This window comes from Juglans regia, chromosome 6 (genome assembly GCF_001411555.2).
Source record: "Juglans regia cultivar Chandler chromosome 6, Walnut 2.0, whole genome shotgun sequence".
Classification (NCBI taxonomy): domain Eukaryota; kingdom Viridiplantae; phylum Streptophyta; class Magnoliopsida; order Fagales; family Juglandaceae; genus Juglans; species Juglans regia.
The window spans coordinates 3,646,022-3,660,355 of record NC_049906.1 but is presented as its reverse complement, the minus strand read 5'-3'; the positions used below and the strand labels follow the sequence as shown (position 1 = coordinate 3,660,355).

At 34.4% G+C, this 14,334-nt stretch overlaps 2 protein-coding genes across 2 annotated transcripts; both read left to right on the top strand.

Annotated features, from left to right (window-relative positions):
- Positions 1 to 767: 767 nt before the first annotated feature.
- On the top strand, positions 768 to 3,917 carry LOC109013383 (gibberellin 20 oxidase 2-like). The gene is made up of 3 exons (XM_035690859.1): positions 768 to 1,344; positions 1,447 to 1,768; positions 3,392 to 3,917. Exons 1-3 carry the CDS (start codon positions 800 to 802, stop codon positions 3,665 to 3,667), a joined length of 1,143 nt encoding a protein of 380 aa, XP_035546752.1. The 5' UTR covers positions 768 to 799; the 3' UTR covers positions 3,668 to 3,917.
- A 68-nt stretch (positions 3,918 to 3,985) lies between these two features.
- Positions 3,986 to 7,188, top strand: LOC109017961 (gibberellin 20 oxidase 2-like). The gene is made up of 4 exons (XM_035691105.1): positions 3,986 to 3,990; positions 4,138 to 4,743; positions 4,846 to 5,167; positions 6,754 to 7,188. Exons 1-4 carry the CDS (start codon positions 3,986 to 3,988, stop codon positions 7,027 to 7,029), a joined length of 1,209 nt encoding a protein of 402 aa, XP_035546998.1. The 3' UTR covers positions 7,030 to 7,188.
- Positions 7,189 to 14,334: the final 7,146 nt, after the last annotated feature.

The window sequence follows — 14,334 nt, the reverse complement described above, 5'->3', positions numbered from 1 at the left end:
TGGCCATTAATTGTGAGGCTTTTCACAACATTAACTCACATGATTGATTAATTAGCAAATGAGACAATCGAGAACCATAGAAAGGGAACGTTGACGATGATCGTTAGCTATAGCTCGAATAGATGAACACTCAAAAGTTGTCGCAAATAATGATGCCACCATAAAGTGGCTAGCACGAAACAACAAATTAAATGATCGATCCCCACAAAAAGAAGACCACTTGATTTATCTGCAAGTACTACTTTATAAGAAAATAGAAAAAAAAATCTATTCATGGTGATACAGGCCAGAGTTGAAAACAATTGAGTAGTGGATCCGAAAGAATAGGGATTCAAAATTTTTTTTGACATCTTAAAAGATCTTATAATCATTGTAAAGAACGATCGAAAAAGTTAGGTACTACAGAAGATCACTTCGGTGGCCTATTTGCTGAGGTTTCCTTCAGAATTTGCAGTTCGCAGATCAATTCATGACCTCGTTCCAAGAGTTGTAGTACTCTCTGTTAATATCTTCATGCATGCTTGTATAAATGGAAGCTCTGAAAAGGCAACCAACTGTACTATCTTTCATTTTCAAAATAGTCACCAGCTAGCTCAATTTATCTCTCATTTTTCCTAGCCTCCACCCCAGTCAAAGATGATCCACCTCGAACCTTTTTCACCACAGTAGAAGTCGTTTTCTTTTCTGAAGTATTACTCTTTAATTGTCCTTTTCGAGAATTCATTTACTCCTGTAGTACTGAGTTCTCTATAAATATGGTATGGTTTTGTAGAAGCTGATCTTGTATCTTTCTATCCCCATGGATTCAAGCGTTTCTACACATCTCGTTTCCCAGCTTCCTCTAGAGAGAGAAGACCAGAAAGATCATGGGGATTCCTTTTTACACCCACCATTTCTGCAGAAAGAATCATTTGTGCCCAAAAATTTCATTTGGCCAAAAGGGGATTTAGTGGTAGCTCATGATGAGCTTAGAGAGCCAATAGTGGATCTTGGAGGTTTCTTTAGGGGTGATCTGGTGGCAACACAGCATGCTGTGCTGCTCATTAGGGCAGCCTGCTTAAACCATGGTTTCTTTCAAGTAACCAACCATGGAGTCGATCCTCGGCTCGTCAAAATGGCATATCATCACATGGATAATTTCTTTAAGCTTCCAGCCAGCATGAAACTTAGGGCTAAGAGAACGCCTGGTAATATGTGGGGCTACTCCGGAGCCCATGCTGATCGTTTCTCGTCGAAACTACCTTGGAAGGAGACATTATCCTTCGGATTCCATGACTCCGGCTCAAAACCAGTTGTGGAAGATTTCTTCAAATCCAACCTAGGGATGGATTTCGAACAAACAGGGTAGGCTATATGATATAGTTGGAAGGAGAACACATATACAAACCATGCAACTTGTACTCATGTTTTCCATTCATGAACTTGAATTACTTGTTTAATTTGCAGAGTGGTATACCAAAAGTATTGTGAAGCAATGAAAGATGTAGCACTAGCAATCATGGAGCTACTGGCAATCAGCTTGGGAGTCCATCCACTGCATTATAAGCACTTTTTTCAAGATGGTTCCTCGATAATGAGATGTAATTACTACCCACCATGCAAAGAGCCAGGTCTTGCCTTCGGCACAGGACCTCATTGCGATCCAACATCCTTAACCATTCTTCACCAGGACCAAGTTGGTGGTCTTGAAGTATTCGCCAACAATAAATGGCGGAATGTTCGACCCCGTCCCGATGCACTAGTCGTTAACATTGGTGACACCTTCATGGTACGTGCGTAAGTAGGTTTATTACAACGTTACGGAAATATTTGCTAGATGTTTTCTCTTATATATGCTACTGGCTCTACACACTCATTGATAATATAAGGACAAAAGAGATTTCAAAATTAATTTTATTGATATTATATTTATATATTTTGGAAAGAAAAATTCTAGACATAAGCTCTATACCATACACACCATTTAAAAACATATGATTTTACTTTTTTACCTTCATATTTCATATTGAAATTCAATTTAAATATGAGGGTAAAAAAGTAAAATTATATATTTTTAAATTGTGTGTAAGGGTGTGAGGCTTCTGTATAGTACAACTCTTTCAGAAGAATTACAATTTACAGTGCCGTCAACGACCATATTCTCTTGAAAACATGAACCATCAATTTTTATGTACTCTTTTAATTTAGCTTGCATGACGGCTATTAAAATTTTAAACTGGCCTATCGATGGAGAAGATACTCACAAAAAGATTCTATAAAAATAAACATATAAACTGACATTACTTCATAATTTAGATCTGCTTTATAACAAAATGTCACTTTTGTAAAATTTATTTATGACTAAAACATTTCTCGGCATGAGTTTTACTCAAATTGAAGGAGGTACAACAGGCGGCGCTAGAGATGAGATGCATAGCAAACGTGATCAGAAAATATGCAAATTTGGTTATGTCACGTTTTCGTAATATTATTGTTACAAATACACACATGCACACACGATCAAGTCGCGACTACATGCCCAATGATGGAAAACATTTTTAATTATATGCTACTAGATTCTTTAATTAAAGCCCTTTTAAGTAACGTTCTTGGACCCTACATAGACATACATTTAATATATGTTGTAATTATCCATCTTGGAATTAGACCATTGAATTAAAAAAATAAAAATATATAGAGACGATCGAAGTTTATCCTCTAGAGCAAATCACCTATATGATCGCTAATATTATATCGTATCCTATCTAATTTTTTTCCTATTTTCCGATCGAGCCTGAAAAACCTGTCGGTGTGTGTCCTTTAATTCAAACATTAGAGTTTATATATATGTGTGTGTGTGTGTGTGTGTGTGTGTGTGTGTGTGTGTGTGTGTGTGTGTGAGTGTGTATGTATGTACGTATGTACTGTGTGACGGCGAGAGAGCTAGGGAAAATTAATCAGAATTGGACATATATGTAGATGCCCCTAAAATTCACGTGTAATTAATTATTAATCTAGCTAGAAGATCAAGACAAATACAGAGACCAGAATGATATCAAACCGGCTAGGTTTGAAGGAATTAAGCAGTGATCAAACTCACTCGGAGTAGTTGGGATCGATATTAAGTACTGCTCAGTGACTAATTTATATAATAAGCTGCTCGTTGAGACAATAACTTATTAGTTTAAAGATCGGACACTTTGTTGTTGTTAGAGTGATATTGCATAAGTCGATCGATATATGTTGCCAATACGCCAAGACAGTACTTTCTTTTTTTGAAAGAAAGAACCTTAGATATAATTTGCAGCCTTACGTATGTATCTTTTTTGGATGTATGTATGCACATGTGTATATGCATCTGATCGATACAGAGTTACAATAATGGATTACATGTATATATATATGTACGTAGGCATTGTCGAATGGGAGATACAAGAGTTGTCTACACAGGGCAGTGGTTAACAGGTACAAGGAGAGGAGGTCGTTGGCATTCTTTCTGTGCCCAAGAGAGGACAAGTTGGTGAGACCCCCTGAGGATCTTGTGTGTCGTGATGGGACAAGTGCGTACCCTGATTTCACATGGTCAGATTTGCTCTATTTCACTCAATACCATTACCGTGCTGATGATGCCACCCTACCAAACTTCACCAAATGGCTTCTCTCTTCCAAATCAGCGAGTGATCTCTGATCGATTAATTAATACGCATGCATTCTCTCTGTCTTAGAATATATATATATATATATGTTATTAGCAGATAATCATCATCATGATCATGATCCAGTCCACCGCAATCACGCGAGGATTGTTTCTATTTGTTTATTCGAGTTTCTGAGTGGATATGTAGACGTGTGTGCATGCAAAATATATCTATGTACCTTATATTGATCAGTTCAAAACCAGCAACATATATATTGATTTACTTTTTGGTATGTATGTATGTACATGTGTATGTATGTGTGTGTATACAAAGACTCCTTCCGAACAAGTTCATGTCTAGCGCAATACATGGGGTATTGCGCTAGACAATACCTCATGTATTTGCCGCAAATAAGCTTAAAATCGCCGCAAAAAAGCGACAATAATACGCACCGGTTGGAAGCCGCGTCGATCATGAAATTGCCATGAATAAAGACTTATTGCGGCGACATTAATCCCAGCAGATCAAAAATCGCCGCAATAGACCTATTTTCTTGTAGTGTCTTGTATCTTTCTATCCCCATGGATTCAAGCGTTTCTACACTTCTCGTTTCCCAGCTTCCTCTAGAGAGAGAAGACCAGAAAGATCATGGGGATTCCTTTTTACACCCACCATTTATGCAGAAAGAATCCTCTGTGCCCAAAAATTTCATTTGGCCAAAAGGGGATTTAGTGGTAGCTCATGATGAGCTTAGAGAGCCAATAGTGGATCTTGGAGGTTTCTTTAGGGGTGATCTGGTGGCAACACAGCATGTTGTGCTGCTCATTAGGGCAGCCTGCTTAAACCGTGGTTTCTTTCAAGTAACCAACCATGGAGTCGATCCTCGACTCGTCAAAATGGCATATCATCACATGGATAATTTCTTTAAGCTTCCAGCCAGCATGAAACTTAGGGCTAAGAGAACGCCTGGTAATATGTGGGGCTACTCCGGAGCCCATGCTGATCGTTTCTCGTCGAAACTACCTTGGAAGGAGACATTATCCTTCGGATTCCATGACTCCGGCTCAAAACCAGTTGTGGAAGATTTCTTCAAATCCAACCTAGGGATGGATTTCGAACAAACAGGGTAGGCTATATGATATAGTTGGAAGGAGAACACATATACAAACCATGCAACTTGTACTCATGTTTTCCATTCATGAACTTGAATTACTTGTTTAATTTGCAGAGTGGTATACCAAAAGTATTGTGAAGCAATGAAAGATGTAGCACTAGCAATCATGGAGCTACTGGCAATCAGCTTGGGAGTCCATCCACTGCATTATAAGCACTTTTTTCAAGATGGTTCCTCGATAATGAGATGTAATTACTACCCACCATGCAAAGAGCCAGGTCTTGCCTTCGGCACAGGACCTCATTGCGATCCAACATCCTTAACCATTCTTCACCAGGACCAAGTTGGTGGTCTTGAAGTATTCGCCAACAATAAATGGCGGAATGTTCGACCCCGTCCCGATGCACTAGTCGTTAACATTGGTGACACCTTCATGGTACGTGCGTAAGTAGGTTTATTACAACGTTACGGAAATATTTGCTAGATGTTTTCTCTTATATATGCTACTGGCTCTACACACTCATTGATAATATAAGGACAAAAGAGATTTCAAAATTAATTTTATTGATATTATATTTATATATTTTGGAAAGAAAAATTCTAGACATAAGCTCTATACCATACACACCATTTAAAAACATATGATTTTACTTTTTTACCTTCATATTTCATATTGAAATCAATGAAGGTAAAAAAGTAAAATTATATATTTTTAAATTGTGTGTAAGGGTGTGAGGCTTCTGTATAGTACAACTCTTTCAGAAGAATTACAATTTACAGTGCCGTCAACGACCATATTCTCTTGAAAACATGAACCATCAATTTTTATGTACTCTTTTAATTTAGCTTGCATGACGGCTATTAAAATTTTAAACTGGCCTATCGATGGAGAAGATACTCACAAAAAGATTCTATAAAAATAAACATATAAACTGACATTACTTCATAATTTAGATCTGCTTTATAACAAAATGTCACTTTTGTAAAATTTATTTATGACTAAAACATTTCTCGGCATGAGTTTTACTCAAATTGAAGGAGGTACAACAGGCGGCGCTAGAGATGAGATGCATAGCAAACGTGATCAGAAAATATGCAAATTTGGTTATGTCACGTTTTCGTAATATTATTGTTACAAATACACACATGCACACACGATCAAGTCGCGACTACATGCCCAATGATGGAAAACATTTTTAATTATATGCTACTAGATTCTTTAATTAAAGCCCTTTTAAGTAACGTTCTTGGACCCTACATAGACATACATTTAATATATGTTGTAATTATCCATCTTGGAATTAGACCATTGAATTAAAAAAATAAAAATATATAGAGACGATCGAAGTTTATCCTCTAGAGCAAATCACCTATATGATCGCTAATATTATATCGTATCCTATCTAATTTTTTTCCTATTTTCCGATCGAGCCTGAAAAACCTGTCGGTGTGTGTCCTTTAATTCAAACATTAGAGTTTATATATATATGTGTGTGTGTGTGTGTGTGTGAGTGTGTGTGAGTGTACGTATGTACTGTGTGACGGCGAGAGAGCTAGGGAAAATTAATTAGAATTGGACATATATGTAGATGCCCCTAAAATTCACGTGTAATTAATTATTAATCTAGCTAGAAGATCAAGACAAATACAGAGACCAGAATGATATCAAACCGGCTAGGTTGGAAGGAATTAAGCAGTGATCAAACTCACTCGGAGTAGTTGGGATCGATATTAAGTACTGCTCAGTGACTAATTTATATAATAAGCTGCTCGTTGAGACAATAACTTATTAGTTTAAAGATCGGACACTTTGTTGTTGTTAGAGTGATATTGCATAAGTCGATCGATATATGTTGCCAATACGCCAAGACAGTACTTTTTTTTTTTTAAAGAAAGAACCTTAGATATAATTTGCAGCCTTACGTTTGTATCTTTTTTGGATGTATGTATGCACATGTGTATATGCATCTGATCGATACAGAGTTACAATAATGGATTACATGTATATATATATGTACGTAGGCATTGTCGAATGGGAGATACAAGAGTTGTCTACACAGGGCAGTGGTTAACAGGTACAAGGAGAGGAGGTCGTTGGCATTCTTTCTGTGCCCAAGAGAGGACAAGTTGGTGAGACCCCCTGAGGATCTTGTGTGTCGTGATGGGACAAGTGCGTACCCTGTTTTCACATGGTCGGATTTGCTCTATTTCACTCAATACCATTACCGTGCTGATGATGCCACCCTACCAAACTTCACCAAATGGCTTCTCTCTTCCAAATCAGCGAGTGATCTTTGATCGATTAATTAATACGCATGCATTCTCTCTGTCTTAGAAAATATATATATATATATATATGTTATTAGCAGATAATCATCATCATGATCATGATCCAGTCCACCGCAATCACGCGAGGATTGTTTCTGTTTGTTTATTCGAGTTTCTGAGTGGATATGTAGACGTATGTGCATGCAAAATATATCTATGTACCTTATATTGATCAGTTCAAAACCAGCAACATATATATTGATTTACTTTTTGGTATGTATGTACATGTGTATGTATGTGTGTGTATACACAGAGTCCTTCCGAACAAGTTCATGTCTAGCGCAATACATGAGGACCAACTCCTTTATATTCTGTCTTATATGGATGAATTAAATCAATCTATATACAATGAGAAAACGGTACTCACGGTCATGATAACTATTAGGACCAAGTACTCGAATACTATTAATTGTTGCTAAGTTCATTTGATCGTGTTCTGAGGGGATAATTAAATACATACGAACCTAATTAATTAAGATATATAAATCCACACATGACGTATATCATGTATTTATAGGTGTCAGAATCTGTAATTAAATGTAAAATAATTTGAAAATCACGTAATTTCCACTTTGTTGCATAATTAATACAACGTGTCATGAAATGATCGGTCGATTAGGTGATGAATTGGGAACGGAGGCGGCTTGATTTCATTTTATTTATTATGGTTCAAAGTGATCTGTATATGAGTACATGCAACACTGTTGCACCAGAGACGGCCTGCAGGCCGCATCTAGAAAACTCCAGCTTGAAACTTCTCATCAAGCACCTCCCGTACGAACAATTGAAGAGAAGATCATCAATTTGGTACGGGGAAAAAAACAAGAAAGTAATAACAGCCATTTTTAAGTACATATATCCGTGTTTTATTCACCAAATAAGTATGCATGCATGGCACAAAAACTACTAATTAAGCTGATCACTGGCCCAATAAAATTTCAATCATCAGTACTTTGCAACCAAATATTTAATTCCGAGCTGGTACCCTTCTTGCATGAAGGACTAACTATTTTAACAATGTGGGATAAAAACAAGTGTTGTATTCAACAAATAATTAAGTTTTGACGTTTCCATGCATCCATGCATGCACATGCATCTCAGTACATGCATGTACTATATATATATATATATGCAGCGATTGGCTAGTACTAAGCAATAGTTTATGCGTCATATCATGATCATGTTCACTATGTACGTGTATGTACATCATGTCAGACACGAGAATATATGACGCAGAAGGACATCAGTGGAATATTTGGTTTTCAACTTATAGTTAGACTACTTCACTATTATTTACAAACAATTATTAATATTATTCATAAATTATTTATTATTTTTTCACTATTATTTATAAATCATTTGAGATTACCTCAATATTCAATATATCCTTAAACTATGCAGATAATTGATATGTGTGTGTTGTTAAGTAGGGAAAAGTATCATACATGCATATATATATGGTTTAAACAGGAAGAAGATCATAACCACCACCTCTCTCTCTCTCTCTCTCTCTCTAGAACTTCTCTCCTTAATATATATGTCATCTTCCACCATTAAAGAAGACCTGTATATCGACCCCCTCCCTTCGGGATAGTTCTCTGTCTCTTTCATTGTCAACTTATAATTGAGTGGCTAGGAGATCATGATCAACCGACTTCCATGCACCATGTGTATGAAGGGGTCTCCTTGGAGGCAAGTTAAGAACATTTTGGGTTTGGTGAGTATGAACGGTCTTGTATATTTTTGGTATTTGTGATCAGCTTTCCGGCCTCTCTTGTTTTGTCAAATACATTAATTTGTCGTGTGGTATGATGTTTTGGCTATAGCTAGCTACACTATTTGTTGGTGGGCAGTATGTGTCAGCTGGTGGGGTTGGCACGAATTACTGATCTGCAAGGTTTCTTCTGCAGCCTTTTTAAGTACTAATTAGACTTTTCCTTTTTAATTTAAAACGTTTCTAAATTTATTAGCTAGGTTTATCCACATTTATATTTCGCTTGTGAATTAATTAATATCAAATTATATTGGAAGTAAATCATGTATATTTCGAACCTCAATAATGTACATGCCATATGAAACTGATTTTGTGTTGAGGTGATCATGAGAGTTGTTGCAAGTTTCATGCATCTAGCTATATATATGATAACATATTATAATGTGGACAATCACCTGGAGGAGGCCGCTTTGATATATGTATATATATGTATGCATGTATGTATGTAAACACAAGGACACGAGGGTTGTCCTCGTACTGTTTGCGTAGGGACAACTTTAAATGGGTGTGGAAGGACTACACGAGGGGCCAAAGCTAAGGACAAGCAACTCCATTTGTTTCCCAAGTCAGATGGCAATAAGTAGAGACAAAGAACCACATTTGTCGGGATCGAAAAAATTACATGATATGGAGGACGAAATTATATTTTGAAGGAATCTACATCAAATCAAAGCCTCTAGTACTCATAAGAAAAAAAAAAAAAAAAAAAACCAATACATCATGTACCATGCCCTCCTTTGGGGCCACCACCTTGTGCATATATATAAAATTTTGTGTATTCTGAAAGACAACAAACGCAACTTTTTGGGTCTGTCATTTTGTCCATCAACCTAATTAACCAAGTTGTGATTGGCAACCCAGAAAAAAGGTAGAAAAAGAAAAGACATACAAGCATCGAGAAAATCTCTTAAGAGTCTCTAATTCTAATCATCAGTAGTGTATTAATTCTAGTTTAGAGTCTTATAATTAGATCACCAGGATAAACGTAATAATTCGAGGCATATTGTAAAAAAAAATTCTTCAGATTAAATATATTTTTCTTACAACTTTAGCATTCAAATAATTTCGGTTTCCTAGTTCCTGATCCTTAGGTAGCTCGTGCACATGCTGATCAGGTCACTAGATCATTCAAGAACCGGACAAGTTTCTGTTTCGCATGTGACTTAAGGATATGATCTGAGTCAGAAAATCTCCACATGCATGGATGTAGTGTACACATTATAGACCCACCAATGAGGCTGGCTTGAAAGCTGATATCAATGCTAATGTTTCCTGTCTGGTCTATAATATAGTTAGTGCGTCGCTGTTCTTTAGGGGGTCATTAGTTTCTAGAGTACTCCAGCTGATTATAGAAAAACCTAGAGCTAGAGGGCATCGATTATGCCGGCCTCTACCAAATATCCGATTCCTGCCCATAATTATTGAGTTCATTATATCATATATTATATTCAGGTTTTACTAAGCTGTAAGGCAAAAGATCATACTTTAGAAACATCAACTTTAACGCTCGTTTTTCCTCAGATGTTAAATTTAGATATGATACATGCATTCATCATGTAATTTGTTGAATTATATGACTAAAGATTAGATGATGATTAATATAATTAAACATCCTTTTCAGCTTGTAATTAGCTCATGTTTTGCCAAAGATATTGCTTTTGATCTCCATCTGGCTATGATTGCTACCTAGATGGCATTCTAAGCTCCTTAATCTAATATAAATTGCATGCAATCCCCATTTTGGGGTCATGGCTTCACTAATATGCATTAAAAGTTGGAGAGAAAAATGAAAGGAAAATGATTTATAGTTTCTTAGATTATGCAAGGCCGTGCACTCATTTGAAAGTACTTAGGATCTACGTGAAAAAAATTAACTTTTACACAGTAGACCACTATTTTTTTAAATTGAGTGCGCGGGACCACATTTGTATATATATATCTAGCATTACTGAAAATGAAATAATCAATTAGTTATACTTGTTTTTTGCACTTTGTTTGTTTTCGAGATGGAAGTGAGGCAAGCTTGCTTCCTGGAAATTTCCTTAGAAGCTAGCGGGTAATAAAAGGAAAAAGAAGAAACTGATCAAGTACATTATAATGATCAACAATATATAATATGTTCAATCTGCGTTTAATTTTGCAGATCAATATTTGTTCTTGGTACGAATCAATCTTATCACTTCTTTTCATCAATTTATAAATCAGAGTATACATGTAAGTACAGATTTTATATATATAGAATTTGAAAACCAAGCTAATAACATCTATAGGACGAACATTCCGCATGCAAGAAAAGTACTGATCCCATGAACATGATATATATGCATGCACAGTACCATTTCTGTAGTACGCATGGTAGAATCGTACTTGTACATGAAGTACTATCCCAATTCCCTAATTACAGTTACAGGGTTTAATTTATGTGAAATTACTACTTCTCTCAAAAGTTTAAACTAATAGAAAGAATTAGTAGACTTTATTATTTTATATCTTAACACTCTCTCTCACTTGTAGGTCAGACTTTTCTTCAATGAGTAGGCCCAACAAATGAAATATTTAATTAAATAGAATAGAGTACTATTGAGTCAGGATTCGAACTTAAGATCTCTATTCTGATACCATATAAAATCAAGATTCAAAAATTTAAGCTGATGAGAAGATGTAGATTTTGTTATTTTATATGTTAACAATTCCTAACCTCATTTATACTTACAATTATATGCAAATTAAGTATATTTCCTGGCTGTACGTGAAATATTAATTACAATTATTCGACATTTTATTATAAATTTCTTATCCTCTAGCTAAGAATATCTCTGTCCTTATTTGGTTAAAGAGTAAGTTTTGAATAATTTAAATTAAAGCAGAAGATTCTTATTAACTTTTCAAACAAATTAAACAAGGACTTTTTGTGTGTTTTTGCTCCCTGTTATATATGGTGAGCTCATCAGTCAATAGTAAGGAATAGTACTGCAGCTTCGAAGATTTTTTACTCAAAATCTCTTTTGCTTAATTTGTTGGAATATGCTGATAAATAAGTGGGCCCAATCTTTTTAAGGCTAGAAAATTGAATTCTTATGCTTTTAACTGTCGTACCGGCATAAAATGTTTTTAGAAAAATTCTAGTAATTATTTCTATACATACTTTTTTATTTTTTTCTCTTATCAATGCTACTGCTCCAGAGAAAACCAAGAACGAATACCGATGCTATTTATTTGTTTTTAGTTAATGGTTAATTAGGAAGTGATCTTTTTTAATGAATTTATGAGTTTTTTTAATTAAAGTGGATTTAAAGAATATTTCAAAAAATAAACTTACTCATTACATACCTAGATAAATTTTCTCGGTTAGTGTAGCATGGTCCTATAAAATTTGTCAATCAATACTAGATGTCACGTCGGAAAATAAAATCTTGAAATGATAATTAAAAGACTTATGGGTAATATTTATTGTCATATTCATGATGATACATACCATGAACGTATGTATGTTACTATGTTAGTATATTTTGTTAGTGTTAAGCATGTTTGTAATATTGTACTTTAAGTATAAGGGCTCACTTTGACAAAAACTTATCAACACAAAATTACCATTTTAATTTAAGACAAATTTTATTTACAGTCCTGAGTGGAAAATTGTGTGTGCAGTTTCATTGATAAATATGGATAAAAAGAAAAAAAATATCATTCTAAAAATGATATTATTGTAATTTTAAATTTTTTTTTATATGGGCTTGCATGAACAGTTTCTATTTGAGAACTGTATGTAGACTAACTCTTAATTTAAAATTAGGGCAGTAATATGTCAACGCTTATCAAGTTGACATGTCTTAATAAAATGTTATTTTTTCCTGAACATGGAAATTAAATAAAGTACGAAAAAGAAAAACAAAGAAAACTAGGTTTAATTTATAACTTAGCCAACTAGTGTCTACATGTATTGGCTACTAAACTTAATTAAAAATCAACTTCCTAAATATAGAAAAGGTGTGCACAAAAAGTTAGTTATAGGGCCTGGCGCTATCAAACACTTCATTCGTATTTCTAAACTATCTAATAATTAGTCATTAAAGTAATATTAATTATATATATATATATACACACACTATTAGAAGAATGATTAATTGCGACTAAAATATATTTATTTTGATACAAAATAATCATTTTTTGAAAAAATAAATGGTCATAATTGAGCATTATTCTTGTAATGATTAGAGCTTTAATAGTTAATATCATAATAGGCCTTACATGTAGTGTTCAATCTCAATTTCTCAAGACTCGCCATGGTCCGAATTTTTTGCCAATATTATTATTTTCTCTTGTTGTCAGACAAAAACCTAATCTTTTATTTGACTTTAGGACTTCATTATTAAGTTGCATTTGAGAACTCTACCACAAAAGAGAAAAAAAGAAGATAGAAGAAAAAATTAACTCACAAGCCCATCTTTCACTTGAATTTGAGAACTCCTCAATCAGCTAAATTTTTATTTTCTTTTGTCATCAAGACAGTTCTAGAACCTAAAATTTGCAACTATTTAGTCATTTATTCATGTAATCTTCAAGTTTAGGCAATTTCACATGCAACCCTTGTAAAAAAAGCTCGGAGTTTAATGTTATTAATTCAATTTTGATATGGGAATACCAATATTGTCATTCATGTACTTGTTGAGAAGTTGGGTTAGGCCCGGTTACGTACCTATCATCTTTGCTTTTCTTGGGCCTTCTTCTATTCAGAATTTTGGTGGGTTTTGCATGTGTTGTTGCTCCTCCTTTCTGGGGTTTTAACAAAATTCAAAGAACAGTTGGGTCTTTGGCCCAAAAGAAAACGCAAAAGCATTCGACATTCTTCTAGTTTTTTGCGAGTTTGATAGGATCCAGTACTATCCTATATTCAATAATGAGAAGATTACTATTCTCTTATTATCTATTTTTTCTTGACGAGACACGTGGTGACATGTGCTTTTTAATAAAAATATATTCAAAATAAAAAAAGTCTAAAAGTATAAAAGAGAAAGACTGAAACCTTACATTCCATCTATCTTTTTATATTTGTATTTTTTTCCTTTTTAATGAACCACGTAGCATCGATCATCCGTAGGAGATATGGCATTTGAGTTGTCCTTTCTAGTTGATTATTCCATATATGCCAGCTAATACTTTACCTTCTAGTCCAAGAGAAGAGAAGAGTACAATATGTATTAATATTTTGAATATATAGTCTCAAGCCGAACAAGACAAAAACACGACTTTGAATTTATTTCAGCCACATTTTACTCGTAAGGTTAAAAGACTTTAAAAGACTTTGAATTTAAAAGAAAAAGACAAAAACAAGACTTCAAAAGACTTTGAATTTAAAAGAAAAAGACAAAAACAAGACTTTAATTAAAAGACTTTGAATTTATTTCAGCAACATTTTAGTCGTAAGGTTAATAAAAAAATCAGTGCAATTAATAGGTCTAGAAAGATTATATGCAAATGAAATCTCCTGATTACACGTCATA

What these genes read in the sequence shown, in the direction of transcription:
- LOC109013383 (XM_035690859.1), top strand. Translation starts at nt 800, where the DNA reads ATGGATTCAAGCGTTTCTACACATCTCGTTTCCCAGCTTCCTCTAGAG. An exon ending in ATGGATTTCGAACAAACAGG is followed by an intron (nt 1,345 to 1,446) that starts GTAGGCTATATG and finishes TTTAATTTGCAG; the next exon opens with AGTGGTATACCAAAAGTATT. An exon ending in ACATTGGTGACACCTTCATG is followed by an intron (nt 1,769 to 3,391) that starts GTACGTGCGTAA and finishes ATATGTACGTAG; the next exon opens with GCATTGTCGAATGGGAGATA.
- LOC109017961 (XM_035691105.1), top strand. An exon ending in ATGGATTTCGAACAAACAGG is followed by an intron (nt 4,744 to 4,845) that starts GTAGGCTATATG and finishes TTTAATTTGCAG; the next exon opens with AGTGGTATACCAAAAGTATT. An exon ending in ACATTGGTGACACCTTCATG is followed by an intron (nt 5,168 to 6,753) that starts GTACGTGCGTAA and finishes ATATGTACGTAG; the next exon opens with GCATTGTCGAATGGGAGATA.